The 14,183-nt window shown below is 55.4% G+C and overlaps 2 protein-coding genes across 2 annotated transcripts in view; both read left to right on the plus strand.

Annotated features, from left to right (window-relative positions):
- Window positions 1-2,927, plus strand: part of PADI1 (peptidyl arginine deiminase 1) — a 40,760-nt gene extending 37,833 nt beyond the window's left edge. Inside the window, exon 16 of the mRNA XM_082688292.1 lies at window positions 884-2,927. Coding sequence (XP_082544418.1) covers window positions 884-1,117 — 234 coding nt within the window. The 3' untranslated portion in view covers window positions 1,118-2,927. The remainder of the gene's footprint in view (window positions 1-883) is intronic.
- A 2,142-nt stretch (window positions 2,928-5,069) lies between these two features.
- PADI3 (peptidyl arginine deiminase 3) overlaps window positions 5,070-14,183 on the plus strand; it is a 29,670-nt gene continuing 20,556 nt past the window's right edge. The window contains exons 1-2 of the mRNA XM_082685558.1: window positions 5,070-5,202; window positions 12,886-13,066. Of these exons, the coding sequence (XP_082541684.1) occupies window positions 5,111-5,202; window positions 12,886-13,066 (273 nt within the window). The 5' untranslated portion in view covers window positions 5,070-5,110. The remainder of the gene's footprint in view (window positions 5,203-12,885; window positions 13,067-14,183) is intronic.

The following is a 14,183-nucleotide window of genomic DNA, read 5'->3' on the forward strand; positions in this document are numbered from 1 at the left end:
AAGCGGAAGTGCCCTGGAGACTGAGAAGCCCCCAGGGGCTCCTAGCCCCTTGCCCTGACTCTTCAGACCCCCAGCCAGCCACAGTGCTACCAACTCTGGCAGAAGACAAAGAGCATGAGTTTGGGTGTGAGTTACATCCACATCAAATTTTAGTCTCTCTGTTCTCTTTTTTAAAAAGATTTTTAAAAATTTATTCATAAGAGACAGAGAGAGGCAGAGGGAGCAGCAGACTCCCTGAGGAGCTGGGAGCCCAATGCAGGACTCAATCCTGTGACCCTGGGATCATGACCTGAGTCAGAGGCAGACGCTTAACCGGCAGAGCTACCCAGGCGCCCTCATCTCTCCGTTCTCTGATTGTGTGGCCTGGATTATGTTACTTAACCTTCCCCAGCCGCTGACTCAGAGGGAGGCTGTGAAGTTTAGTGATGCTGTATCTGGCACACAGGGCATGTTCAAAAAACCATAACACTTATCAGGGTTTCCAGGGAGAGTTGAGCAAGCTGTGCACTGCACAAGGACACCACACCAGAAGGACATTCACACCGTGGACCTTGTAGATATTTGTTGTACAAAGTTTCTGGCCGATGATGGTGAAGGCTTGCTCTAACTAAACTGTTAGAATCTGACAATATTTTGAGAGGAAGTATTGGAGGAATACTCTCATTCATATAAAGGCACCACGTATGTTCTTGGCAGCCCTACTTGGTATTAATCTTCTCTTCCAACCGCGAATCCGTTCCTTCTTTCCATGGACCCTAGTTTTTGTGCAAGCGCCTGTCCTAGCGGCCCAGGGATGCTGATGAGAACGGGATGGACCTGGGGACCCCCGTGTGGGGGGGTGTCCCCTGGTAGCAAGGCTTCCCTCGTCTTCTCTCTTCTGCAGGTCAATATGGTGGTCTTGGGCAAGCACCTGGGCATCCCCAAGCCCTTCGGACCCATCATCAACGGCCGCTGCTGCCTGGAGGAGAAGGTGCGCGCCCTGCTCGAGCCGCTGGGCCTGCACTGCACCTTCATCGACGACTATCTGTCCTACCACGAGCTGCTCGGGGAGATCCACTGCGGCACCAACGTGCGCCGGCAGCCCTTCTCCTTCAAGTGGTGGCACATGGTGCCCTGAGCCCGCCTCCGCCCGCCATCCCCTCCGCCCACCTGCCAGGGAGCCACGCCAGGGTGATGGCGAAGACCCTCCACCCGGCCTCTGAGGGGAGCCCCTGGCGCTTCTTCCCGAGTGCCTGCAAACGTGCTGGCCACCGCGGGCCCGGGGATCTAGGGATACGACAGTGGACACCACACACACACACACACACCTCCCTCCGGAGGGGCCTCCCCAGCCCAGAGAGGACTGTCCTCATTCCTCCCGCCCCCTTCCTGATCTACCACTCCTAGAGGTTCTAGAAAAGAGCAATGGCCTTAATGGGTTCACGGCCGGCTGTGCCTGGCCACTCTAAGTAGCTCCCCCTCTGTTCTGCTGTTCCTCCCGTGTCGGCACCAGGAAGGGGTCCCAGAGGGCCTGGGCTCTGGGGTGGAGGCTTGGGCCGCAGGCATCCGTGGTTCTTGTACAAGCAGGAGCAGGGGGGGAGGCACCTTCTCTACTAGCTGTCCTGGGACCTCCTGGGACCTCTCAGCCACGTTTATAGAGACAAATAAGGACAGGAAAACCCGGCATCTGAGGGCTGCTTAAAAAGGAAAAGGCAACAGAACCCCTTTAATACCTGACTCCGTCCTTAGAAGGGTGCTTGTTACCTGGTTAGAAAGCCTTTAATTACGAGTGCTGGCTGCTTCCGGCCCCCAAACGCTGTGAGGCTGGAGAGAGGCCTCAGGGGGACACACAGAGGCAAGCTGGCAGGAGGCCAGGGTGGCAGAGGAGGCCGATGCCTGAGGATGAGCCACGGGGCCTGGTCCCCACTTCGGATTTTAGACTCTGGATGCAAAACGGGGGCGGGGGCTGACCCTTCCAGATGTCACAGGGGGCAGGGGCCCGGATGTTAAGAGAGGGTGGGGGGGCATTAGGTTATCTCTGAAGGTGGGGTTTAATTTCCTTTAATTGTCTTTAATTATTCCCCTTGGTCCCGCAGGCAGTGGGAGGGAAGGCTCGCCCCGTCTCTCTTGGCAGCTCGGAGACCCTGCACGTAGCCTGGGTTTCCGCTGTGAAGTCAACCCCAAAGCAAGCCTGTATCCACCCCCATCCCCCCCCAAAGAAGGCAAGAGAACTGCCATGGGGGTGGGGGTTGGTTAAGAGGCCTGTCCCCGGTGAGGTCACCAGGACGTGCACAAGCAGGCAGGCTTGGCCAGTGCTGGGCAAGCGGTGGCCCCTGCCCCAGGCAGGCGTAGGCACAAGGGAGCCAGCCTGCCCCCTCCCCGCCATTGCGAGGGACTCTCAGCCCCGGGCCTCCACCAGTGGGGTTTTCAGTGGCCCCTGCTAAGTCCAAGATCAGGCCAGCCAGCCACTGTTATACTCTGTGAGCCATAGAACACTTAGTAACCAGAAACTTCCATGGAAACCGGACATATGAAGTGGATGAAACAGAACTGCTCTGGTTTAGATGTCAGGGGTGTACCTGGGTTCTCCCCTTCCAAAAGATTCTGGGGACCCCATTTGGAAGCCCCTGGTTGAACCTTTGCACTTTCTGCTCATAACCATGACGCAGCCTACACTGAGCCAAGGAGAGAAGGGAAGCTCTTTGGGGGCCAAGGGCGTGCAGCCAGGGTTGAGATTCCCCAGGGAAAGGCTGTGGGTGGAGGGGAATGGGCATTACGGAGGGATCGGGAGGGTGGGGAGCAGGCCTTCTCAAGCTACCCTGAGCATGGGCAGCTCTGGAATTAATGCTAGAGTTGTCCGAGGGCCCTGATGACCCCCACTGAGGATGTTCCGGGTGACCAATCATCTCCTACGTGATTAATAAAAATGTCAATATGCATTTCTTCAAGTGGCTGCCTCCTTAGTTTCTATTTGTTGGGTTGCAGGGAAGAGGGAAGGAGGCGGGGGAGAACCTTCCTTCCAGTTCCACCCACCGTGCCCCAGCTCCTTGGCTCAACTGCGGGCCGTGGGCAGCTCCTGCCTGGCTGAGAGAGCCCCCAGGGCCGGTGCCAGGCAGGCAAGCAGGCGGGCTGATTCAGCGGGATGACTGGCACAGGCCCATGGCTCTGAGGCCAACTGCCCTGCTGAGATGGGTATCAGAGGAGAGGTGGGTCCTAACTCTTCCTTCCCTGGGCTATCTCTCTCTTCCATCTCTCAGATGCAGGTGGGCTGGGCCCTACTGGCAGAGGCAGGAGACTCTTCAGTGGGACTGGTGCCAGGGCCAAAGGCCGCTGTGATCCCCTTTCATTCCTCCCTCTAAAGTGACTGGGTTACCCAGCCTCCGTGTTCTGGTTTCAGGAGCCTGAAAGTATCACCCCTCTCACCCTATACACAGGCTGCTGCCTCAGGAGACCCCCTTTGACACTCACTCACTCACTCACTCACTTTATTCTATCTTTTCTTGTGGACTAAAAGGCAAAACGTTGCTGCCTATCAGTCATTGACACTTTAGTCTGAACGAACCGCAGATGTATTTCTACAGGCTGGTATCAACCGGGTAGAAGCGAAGGCCTGGCTCTACTTCCAAAGGGAGATGACAGGGCTCTAAGTCAGAAGCTGGTCCTACCCAGCACAGTGGGCCAGTGCCCAAGGGAACCCCTTACTTCTTACACCGATTCCCCTGCTGTGTTCATAAGCAGGTAGGGAGACTGTCTGGACTTCCTTCTGAGTCCTGACTCTTACCCAGAGCTGAGTCAGCCATCACACCATTTTCCAGCCAAAAAAAGTAAAGCTGTCATTGAATCTAGCAGCCCAGCGGCTCTCCTTGAAAACATCCTTCCCAGACTCTGGGAGAGAAGGACATCAGCTTTGGAAACCCGCCGAGATCCTTGAACTGCTGGGAGTTCACCCACTGGGAACTCTGGGGAGCAGGTCGCAGTCCCTCCCTTGCCTCAGACTGGCAGCATCGCTAGAGAGAAGGGAGGAAGCTTCATCTATCCAGCATCTTTAGAGCCTGGCTGGGTAGGGTGTGTCCCCGCCATTATCTCTGCCCGGGTGGTGATGAGCCACATTTTCTACAGGTGAGGAAACCAAGGCTCGGAGAGAGGGAACGTAACCACCCAAGGTCATGTAGCTGGTGCATGGCGGAGTTGGGATCTGAACCCAAGACCCCTCTCCCCAGAGCCCTTGCTGCTTCAGATGGCTGAATACCCCCTCTGGCCTCAGTTTCCCCACCTGACAAGTGAGCCTTCCTACCCTGATGTTCTAAGCTCTTTCTAGCCGGAAAGGGTTTAACTCGCACCACCTGCCCCTTCCACAGGCAGGAAACAACACACAACGCCAGTAATAAAATAATGCCGAGCTCCACACTACAACTCTGCCCACGTCGTCCCATGGAAGCCCTGCAACAGCATTTTCAGAAGCGACACGTGAGGGACACAGCAATGAAGTGACTCGCCCACTCCGCGCAGCCAGGATGTGGTTGAGTCAGGGCTGAATCCAGTCCTGCTTCTATACTCCATGCTCTTAGGAAAAAGTCTGCTGTTCCTCAAAGTTTCTCAAAATGCTCTGGGGTGCTTATTTAAAAAAAAAAAATCCACATGCCAGGCGGCACCCCCTTCCTGGTGCGTCAGACTGGAGGCAGGGCCTGGGAATCTGCATTTTCACCGGTTCCTTCAGCAGGGTAGAGAAGCTCCCCACCAAACCAGATCATCTCTGAAAATGCAGGAAAAAGGGTGAGGAGGTGTGTGGAACGGGAAGGAGGCGCCCAGGTCAATAACCCACATCTTTGCCTCCTCCACCTCTCAAAGCCCTGGTGGCCCAGCCAGATGCCTGTGGGGACTTGCTCCCTTTGAGGGAGAAACTGACTCCCTCCATGCTGGGGGCGGAGCAACAGGTTCATATGCAAATGATGGGTTCCTTCTGGCCAATTCTGAGCTCCCTGCTCTGGGAAGGGGCTGTGCTTCCAGGACTGGAACCAATGAGCTAGCACCCCCGGCTGAAGAGGCGGGGCCAGTGTCCTTTAAACCACACGTCAAGGGATCTGTGGGGCAGTGTTGGGTTTGGTGGCCCAGGCCCAGTCCCAAGGCCAGCATGTCACTGCAGAGAATCGTGCGTGTGTCCCTGGAGCATCCCACCAGCGCCGTGTGTGTTGCTGGCGTGGAGACCCTCGTGGACATTTATGGGTAAGAGCCAGAGGCCTAGGGGTCTGCGGTCTGTTGGTGCTGAGCCCCTTGGTCTCTTCCCACAAGCTGTGCAGGGCTTCCTCGGGACGCAGGCCTGGCTCTGCTGCCCTCCCCCGAGTCAGGGGACTTGCAGTGGTTGAGCTCTAGTCCAGGCCCTTGGAGGGTGCTGGTGTCATGGGGGTTTGGGCACAGTGGAGGACCCTTGTAGGCTGGGTACACAAGAGTAGGAAGAGGTGTGTACCCCAGCCATGGTCCCCAGCTTATGAGCTCTGCAAAGAGCATCAGTCATTTCTTTAGAAATCATTTATTATGCTTATGTAGCACTTCCTGTGTGCCAGACACTGTTCGAGGCATGGCAATCTCCTTGAATTTAATCCTTGAACTTAAACGCTTCAGTTTAACCTCACAACAACCTCTGAGCTAAGTTTGTTGTCAGCTTCATCTCATTTGATGGATGAAGAAACTAGCACAGAGAGGGCAAGCCATTTGCTCAGGTCACACAGTCACTAAGTGTCAGTGCCAAGATTCAAACGCATTCATGGTCAAGTGTCTTAAGATTTTAGCTGTGTGCCACTTGAAGAGGAAGGATCTGGTTTCCTCCAGCCATTCAGAGCCCACCTGATAATGGCCCTATTGTGTGCCCTGGCCATGTCCTTAAAGCCAGTGGCTGGAGGTAAGGCCCCACCTTCTCTCTCTCTCCCAGGAAGAAAAGGAGAGTTTGGGCAGGGTTTTAGGAACTGGGCTCTGGGAGCCACTGGGGAGCTGGCTACGTAGCTTTTTGGGGAGACTCCAGGGGTCCCAGCTCCGAGGCTGAGGATGCAGGTAGGAAGGGGACGGGGAAGAGAGAAGGCAGAACTGTGTCACTCTTCCCTTGTCACTGGTCTTGCACCCTCTCTGCAGACCAGGTTTTGAAACCTCAGCAGTACTGATGCGATGATTCCCAGCTGCAGAGGGTGTCCTATGCACTGGGAGATGCTGAGCAGTGCCCTCAACTTCTACGGACCAGATGCCCATGGCACACCCCCACTAGTGACAGCCAAAAATGTCTCCAGACATTGCCAGTTGTGCCCTGTAAGGGGTGGGGGGAATCACACCCAGTTGAGAGCCAGTAACCCAAACTAAGACATTAAAAATTGGAGCAAACTTAGTCGGAAACAGAGATGGGGTTGGCCCCAGAGGGTTAGATGAGAAGGGGTGAGGGGCTGGTTATGGGAGGGAACCAAGTCTGGAGCAGACCTGGCCGAGCTAGGCATGGGGAGCTAAAGCTTGGCTGATGGTGGGTGGGCAGTGAGAAGTAGGAAGGGGATTTGGAGGAGGGGACAGCCACAGAGGCTGTACCAGGAGGAGTGACAAGGGAGGAAGGTGTCTGGCGCCACCCCCTCTTGTAGCGCTGCGTGGCCATGACCGTGACTCACCTGCGTTGGCTGCCTCATGCCCGTCGGGCAGATGTGCCTCCAGTTTGACCTGCCCGGGAGGCTCAGGGCCAGCTCCTCCCCTGCAGAGCTTCCTTAGACGATGGAGGACGAATTGGGCCCACCAGAGGCAAAGGCAGCAGTGTCTTGCGGGTATGAGAATGGATGGGCCGTGTTGGGATTCTCAGAGGAGACTGGGAGGGGGACAGCCACAGAGTGCAGAGCAGAGCCTCAGGCACCCTCAGATGAAGGATTCTTGGACCGCTATGACCAGACCATCCTGGGGGAGGGGGAGAGCTGCTGGTCCATTCATTCACACATTCATCAAGTATTTCTTTGAGGTCTAGCGTGGGCTGGGCATGGGGACACAGCGGTGAACAACGAGGTGTGGTCCCTGCTCTCTGAAAATCCTGTCCCTTCAGAGTCCTATCAGAGGCTGGACCACCTTACGCTCCCCTCTTGCTAGGGGAGAGGGACTGGGTCAGCTCTATAGTCCCTCCCAGCTTGGAGATGTCGCCGCAACCCTGGTGTTCACACGGCAGGCCAATGAGGGGAAAGGCAGTGGGTGTGCTGGCTCAGTCCTGGCTCCATGATGACTTAGCTGCCGTCTGACTTCGGGAAAGTCACTTAACTTCTTGGAGTCTGTTTCTTTACCTGTAGGATGGACACGGTCCTATCAGTGATGATACTTAGAGACGACTCCGTACCAGGCACTGCCCAAAGTGCTTGGTGTTTAGTAACGAATTCTCCCAATTCCATGGGGGGGGACTATCATCATCCCTGTTCTACAGATGAGGAAACAGAGCCACAGAGAGGTTGAGTAACTCACCCCATGTCACACAGCCTGTGAGGAGTGGTGGAGCCAGGCTGCGACCCAAACACGTTGACCTTCACTTCAGAGGACTCCAGGGAGGATTGAATGAGACTGTGTGTGTGGAGCACATAGGTGATGCCAGGCCCGTGGTGGGCAGTCTATTATGGTGACTGCCACCACCCCCTCCATTATCACTACCTTCCCGTCCTCCTCCTCCTCCTCCCCCTCCCTCCTCCTTCTTTTTCTCCTTCCTCAACTTCTCCTCCTCCTCCTTCTTCTTCATCATCATCTTAAGGCTCTGTCCCAGCCCTTCGGACAGCGGACAGCCTCAAGTGTCTCCACACCCGCCATCCACAAGATGGGTACAACCTCTAAGCCCTACTAGGAGGAGGAGGCAATGAGAAAAGAGAAATGAACATAAGCCAAGCAGTCAGGGCAGGGGCCCCAACCAGAGCCTTGAAGGATGAGCGCAGGCAAGACCATTGGGGTACTCTGTCTGTGGCAATGGACTGAACCCTGTCTTCTTGCCTTCCGTTGAGTGGGAGACGACCCTGACTTGTTAAGGGGGTTGGGGTCTCGTGAGCAGAGATTTCTAGGGGGAAAAGGAAGGGAGGAAGATACGCGGGTGTGCTGAACCTCCCTGGGGACACATGTGTAGCCAGGGTTGAAAACCACTGCCCTGGTTGGACAAGCGAACAACTCCTGTCCCCTCTTGCTCAGCAGAGACAGGTCAATGGAGTGAAAAGGCAGAGGGCACCTGGGGGCCAGGATTCCTGCATTTTAATCCTAGCTCAGTCATCCTTTGCTACCTCATCTTGAGCCACTTTCTGTGCCTTCCTGGGCCTCAGTTTCCCCTCATGGGCCCTGATGAGGCTGACATTGAACACTGGGTTGCACGCTTTGCTCATGGAGGTGTCTGGGCCCCCTTCCCTGGTTTGACAAAGTGGCTCTCCATCTGCTTCCCTCAGCTCGTGCCGTGTGAGAGCGCTGACCTGCCTGGGCAGAGCGGGGCCCTGGGAGGCTGGTGCATCGCCAAATCTCCCAATGACCTGGGCTTTAGGAAAAGGGTTCATGGGGCCACCATTTCTCAGGGGTACATTTTCTTAGTGGAAGAATGTGAGACTAAGGAGGGGCCGTGGTCTTCTGACCCTGGTGATGGTGAGGCCAGAGGACTTGGGACCTGAGAACCTCGCTGAACAGGGAGGGGCCAGGAGTACTGCCACCCAGAGCCCGAGCTGTCTGGGCCTTGATGTTCTCTGGCCCCGTGGGCCACGTCAGTGGGGGCCGTGGTGGTCATCTCGTCAACCTGTCTGTTTCAGCCACAAAGACCTTTCCCATCAGTGTTTTGGCTCTGAAATGTCTGGTTTCGTTTTCCCAGAGGCCAAGACCCTGAGCCCATGAAAGGGGAGGATTGGTTTGGGTTTGCAGAAGAGCAGGGGTTGAGTCCCAGCTCCATCACCGACCCGCTGTGTGACTCTGGGCCAGTCACCTGTCATCTCTGGCCTTGTTCCCTCACCTGTACAGTGGGGATAATAGGACCGACAGTGTGTGGCTGTGGGGATACCTGTGTCACCATTGTCACATCATCGTCCTCACCATTGAGGGGTGACATAGAGCAAAAAGGAAGACCTGACTTGTCTTGATTCCTAGGACAAGGTGGGCTCACCCTGAGACCTTCCCATGCTGCCCAGGGAGACAGCGCACCCTTAGCCATGGTTCTCAGACGTCACAGGACATCAGTGTGGCTTGAAGGACAGGTTCTGGGGACCCTGCCAACAGCACAGCTGGGTCTGGACTCTGCATTTTCAACAGATAGGTCTGAGGTTGGCCACCGTGATGGTGACTAGTTGTCCTGGTTTGCCCAAGATGTTCTAGGTCTTCGCACTGGAAGTCCTACACTGCAGGACACACACGGTCTCTGACAAAACAGATCTGTTGGTCACAGTAGCATGCTTCCACCCCCCCTTTGTCAACTGAGCTTGTAGGGCCTGCAGGTGGGCTCCTGGGCTGGCCGGAGCTGCTCAGTGTGGGGAAGAGCCTCAGCCCATCCCGTGTGTGGACAGCCTCAGTGAGGGAAAGCTGGGCTGGGCCTGGGGCAGCCCAACATGCTGGCAGCTCGGGGTGGACAGGCTAGAGGAAATTTTGTCCTGCTGAGCCTCTGGCTTCTTCCCCTGCCCTCCACAAGATGGGAAATCCAGACCCCCCTGTACCTGATGCAGGCTCTTCTCCCAGAAGCCACCGTTTTGATCTTCTTAACAGCTTCCCTGATGGGGCGTGAGCACTGGACTGGGGGAGTCTGGACCCCTACCTTCTAGTCCCTTCTCTTCTGGGCCTCAGTTTCCCTGGAGTAAAGTAAGGCATGGATTCATGTGCCTTTAACTTTCACTTGTCTCAAGCATTTACATGCACTGACTCCTTTAATCTCTACTTTATAGACGGAGACACTGAGGCAGAGGGAGACCAAGCCTCTCCCTCAAGGTCACATACCCAGTGGGTGGTGGGGCTGGGATTTGGACCCAGCTTGCCCACGCCCACAGGCTTAACCCCCTCCCCTCAGCTCCAAGGTGTTGCCCCTCCTGATCAAGTACTTTTGCTGGCTCCCCGTGATAGCCTGAGTTTACCCTTGACCTCCTAAGGCTTCACTGTGAAAGTAATTCCCCTCAGATGTTTCTCCTCCTTGTCCTTGGTTCCCCTGCCTCTCTCCAGGAAGCTGTCCCCCAGCCCCCCCAGTCCACCCTCTCAACCTGCCTCTGTCTGCTCATTTCCCGTTTCATAATTTACTTGACTATCACCCTTCCCCCATCTCGGATGGGCGGTTTTCCAAGCCTTCCCTATGATCTCATGTGAGCCTTGCAATTGCCCGTGAGGTTGACCAAATGGGTGTCATCATTCCACTTTGTAGGGAGGCCGGGTAATTTCTCAGGGTCACCTGGCCTATGTGCGACCCAGCCCAGTCTAGAATCTGACTCTTGACTCTGGTCCTGGCACCACGGGGCTCTCAGCATCTTCCCCCCAGGCCTGGCAGGATCTTCATCGGATCCCTGGTGCCTCATACAGGGAGGTACCCCAAACCCAGGGGCTGGGGCAGGGGAGCTGGGTGGGGTCCCATACCAGAAGGATCATCAAGCTGTTCACCTCGAGTTCACGGGCACCCAGGGTCCAAGCAGCAGTTTGGGGTTGGGGGAAGTTTCATGGAAAGTGTATAAACCTCCTGGGGAGCTGGAGGCCAGGTGACTCAGGGAGTGGGGCTGAGGGTGCCCCCTGTAGTGGGGTGAGGGGGCCCTTCATACCCAGTCTATCTCCACGTGTCTCTGTCTTTCTGGCTCTCCATCTCTCTGGGTTCTTCTACATCTCTTTGTCTTTCTCTGTCTCTGTGCCCCCATGCTTCTCTGTCCAGAGTCTTTATGTCCCATGATGGGCCTGGCTCCCACACCCAGGGCACAACAGGACCCAGGGTACCACCAGCCCTGGAAATTACAGGCTTTGGGAATAGGGTTGCCAGATAAAATCCAGGATGCCTAGTTAAATTTGAAATTCCGATAATGAATATTTTTTTATTGTAAGCTTGTCCCAAATATCGCATGGGACGTCCTTAGACTAAAATAACTATTTGCTGTTTATCTGAAATCTGGGTGTTCTCTATCTATGTTTGCTAAATCTAGCAGCCCTCCTTGGGCGGAGAAGCAGGTGTGCTGGCCCCGCCCCGCTGGTGAGGACACCTGGGAGGGCCACGCCCTGGGCTGGGACCCGCCTCCTGAAGTGGAGCTTGGGCTTGGCTTATTTCTTTATTTATTAAAAAAAAAAAAAAAAAAAAGCCTTTTGAGAAGTATCAGGATCCCACTGGTGGAGGAGTGAAGAGGGTGTATTGAAGGAGGTCTGCTCTCCTCCCAGTGGGGCAGAGAAGGGGAAAGGGCCTGGAGTCGAAGCGCCGGCTGTGCTAATGTGGGGAAGACTCTTGCTCGTCCTGAGCTTCTGTTTCCCCACGTGTAAGTGGGAGTAATAATCCCTCCTCCCAGGGCCACAGTGAGGATGAAATAAATGCTGGTTGGAAAAGCTCAGCCAGGCCTGCCCCGGCGAGCGTGCTGGGTATGGGGGCCTCGGGGGCTAGGGGTATCGTGATTACTCTTGGGGAGGTGGTGGGTGAGAATATGGATTCAGGAACCAGAAGGCTTGGGCCTTGCCACTTACTAGCTCCATGACCTTGGGCGGTTTACTTAACCTCTGTTTCCCTATCTGTAAAATGGGAGACCATGGTAGTCTGCGTCTCCTAGGTTTATTGAAAGGATTACGTGATGTAATAGACCTAAGAACCTGGCACCGGGCTAGCATATAGCCAGAGCTCAACAAATGTCCGCTCCTGTTATCCCCCAAGCACATGTGTATGCTGCTTCGTCCAGGAAGCCTTCTGGTTCCTCTGGCTCACAGTGGCCTGTCCCTACTTGGGATTCCACTGACCACTGACTTCCTGGCCATAAGCCCCATCTGGCTGTCCCGGGCAGGGCTGTTTTTAACTCCCCGATGGGATGGAAGTTACTGGGGCAGTGGGGAGAGCAGTGGGTCTATCTGCCTCGGTCTGGCAATACCTCTGGGCACAGTGGGCGCCCCAGGCACCCTACAGACAATCAGAGGGTGAACAGACTGATTCCAAACAGGACTCCGGACTAGCTGGAGGTGGGGTGGGGGACATGCAGTCCCAGGGCCAAATGACATAGACTTTTTTAACCGTACAGATAATGATGGGTTGTTTGACTGAATCTGGCCCAGTTTCCCAGTTTCTGCAGCGCCACGGAGAAGCAGGGGCTCTGGGTCAGAGACGCAAGGCAAACCTGGCTGTGCCATTCAATGCTGTGTGATCTTGGGCTTGGTACTTGATCTCTCTGAGCCTCAGTTTCTAACCTTTGCATTAGAGATGGTACCACTCACTTTGCAGACTTGTAAGAATAAAAGGAGCCAGGAACTACAAGGCACTCGGCACATGGTGGGCACGCCACAAGATTTACTGCCCTTCCCTAGGGAACTCCCAGAGGACGTCTCATCTGCTAAAGAGGGATGCGTTGGGACCTTGAGGGGGAGACTTCTCTTAAAGCCGTGGTCTTAGAGTTGCACTGGGGTCCATTTGCTGGCTGGTGTCCCCTGAGCTCCTCGTGCCCAGCTTGGCACCGGGGGATTATAAAGTACTCAATTGGGTCCTAACTTTCAAAGAGCTTGTGGTTTTGTTGGGAGTTAAAATAACTCACAAGGGAAATGTTAATGAACACAGAACCTGGGAATGTGAGATTGTGAATGCATTCGTGTGGGGTCCAGGCTTCACTCCCAGGAGCTTGCTGTGGGGATCTGAGAGGATTGGGGTGGTCAGGGAGGGCTTCCTGGAGGAAGCAAGAGTTTGAGCCAAAGCTCAAGCATCTGAAGAGCTATTGCATCCCTCTAGAACTTCCCATGGCTTCTTGTCCTTCCCAGGTCGGTACCTGAGGGCACAGAGATGTTTGAGGTCTATGGGACCCCCGGTGTGGACATCTACATCTCTCCTAGTGTGGAGAGGGGCCGGGAGCGCGCGGACACCAGGCGGTGGCACTTTGATACGGGGTTGGAGATCATCGTGGTCATGAACTCACCCAGCAACGACCTCAATGACAGTCATGTGAGCAGGACCCCTGGTCCAAGGTGGGGGGGGGATGGGGTCATGATCTAGCTCCACAAGGGCCGGCACCCTCTACTTACCCAGACGGCAGGGTAGTGTGATGGGTAAGTACCTGCCCCTGGAACTAGCCAGCCCTGCAGCTTACAGACATAAACTGTGTGTCTGCTGGCAAGTCACATCAGCCCTCTGGACCTCGGTTTCCCCATCTGTAAAATGGGGATGATCACAGCAACTTTCCTCCTGGTGCTGGTGTAGGGTGGAACATGAGTCAACATAGGCTCCTTTTCTTGTTTCCCAAGACGCTGGTGAAGGGAGGTGTCCCCGTTTCTCTGGGTCAGGACTCAGTTTCCCCATCTACAGGCTGAGGGTTGATTAGGAGATCTCTGCCACCCTGAATGAAGGAGAGAAAGCAGAAATGGGGGATACCAGTGATGGGGAGACTCCCTTCTACACGGTGCCTCACCTCCTAATCCACCTGCTCCCTGACTTCCTTCCCTTCCCGGGCAGGTAACTTCCCTTCCTCTCCTCATTCAGCCACCAAAGGTGGGTTTAACAAGCCCCAGCTGTAGACTGAGGCCAGAACCCCCAGGGCAGGGGGCATTTAAAAGAGGAAAGAAATGGGGTGGCCCTGGAGCTTGGCCCAGGTGATGCCCCCTTAAAGGGGTCATGGGAAGTAGCTTGTTATGCGGGAGTGACAGGTTTCCACTCCACGTCAGGGGTGGTGTTGCAAAAAGCTGACCTTTTAAGGACCACTGACCATATGCCACGCCCTGGACAGCCATGAGCTCACACAGGCCTCACAGCAGCTGCGAGAGGCAGGGTCTGATCTCCATCTCATCGGTGGGGCCGCCAAGGTTCAGAGTAGCTGTGTTCTGCACAGAACTGCCTGGCATCTGGGGGGTAGGTTCCCTTCATCACCCCCTTGTCTTTTCCCACCCACGTATCTGAGATGAGCCCCTCCACGGAGCTCTGTGATGCAGGCGGACAGGTAAATGAACTCATTTTACAGACAAGGAAACCGAAACCACTTACCCAAAGTCAGCAGATCTAGTGAGTAGCAGAGTTGGTGAGCTTCAGGATAGAGTCCCTGGGGCAGGGCAAGAGGACCAGCCAGCCG

The sequence above is a fragment of the Mustela nivalis genome (genome assembly GCF_964662115.1).
Source record: "Mustela nivalis genome assembly, chromosome: 10".
NCBI classification, from domain to species: domain Eukaryota; kingdom Metazoa; phylum Chordata; class Mammalia; order Carnivora; family Mustelidae; genus Mustela; species Mustela nivalis.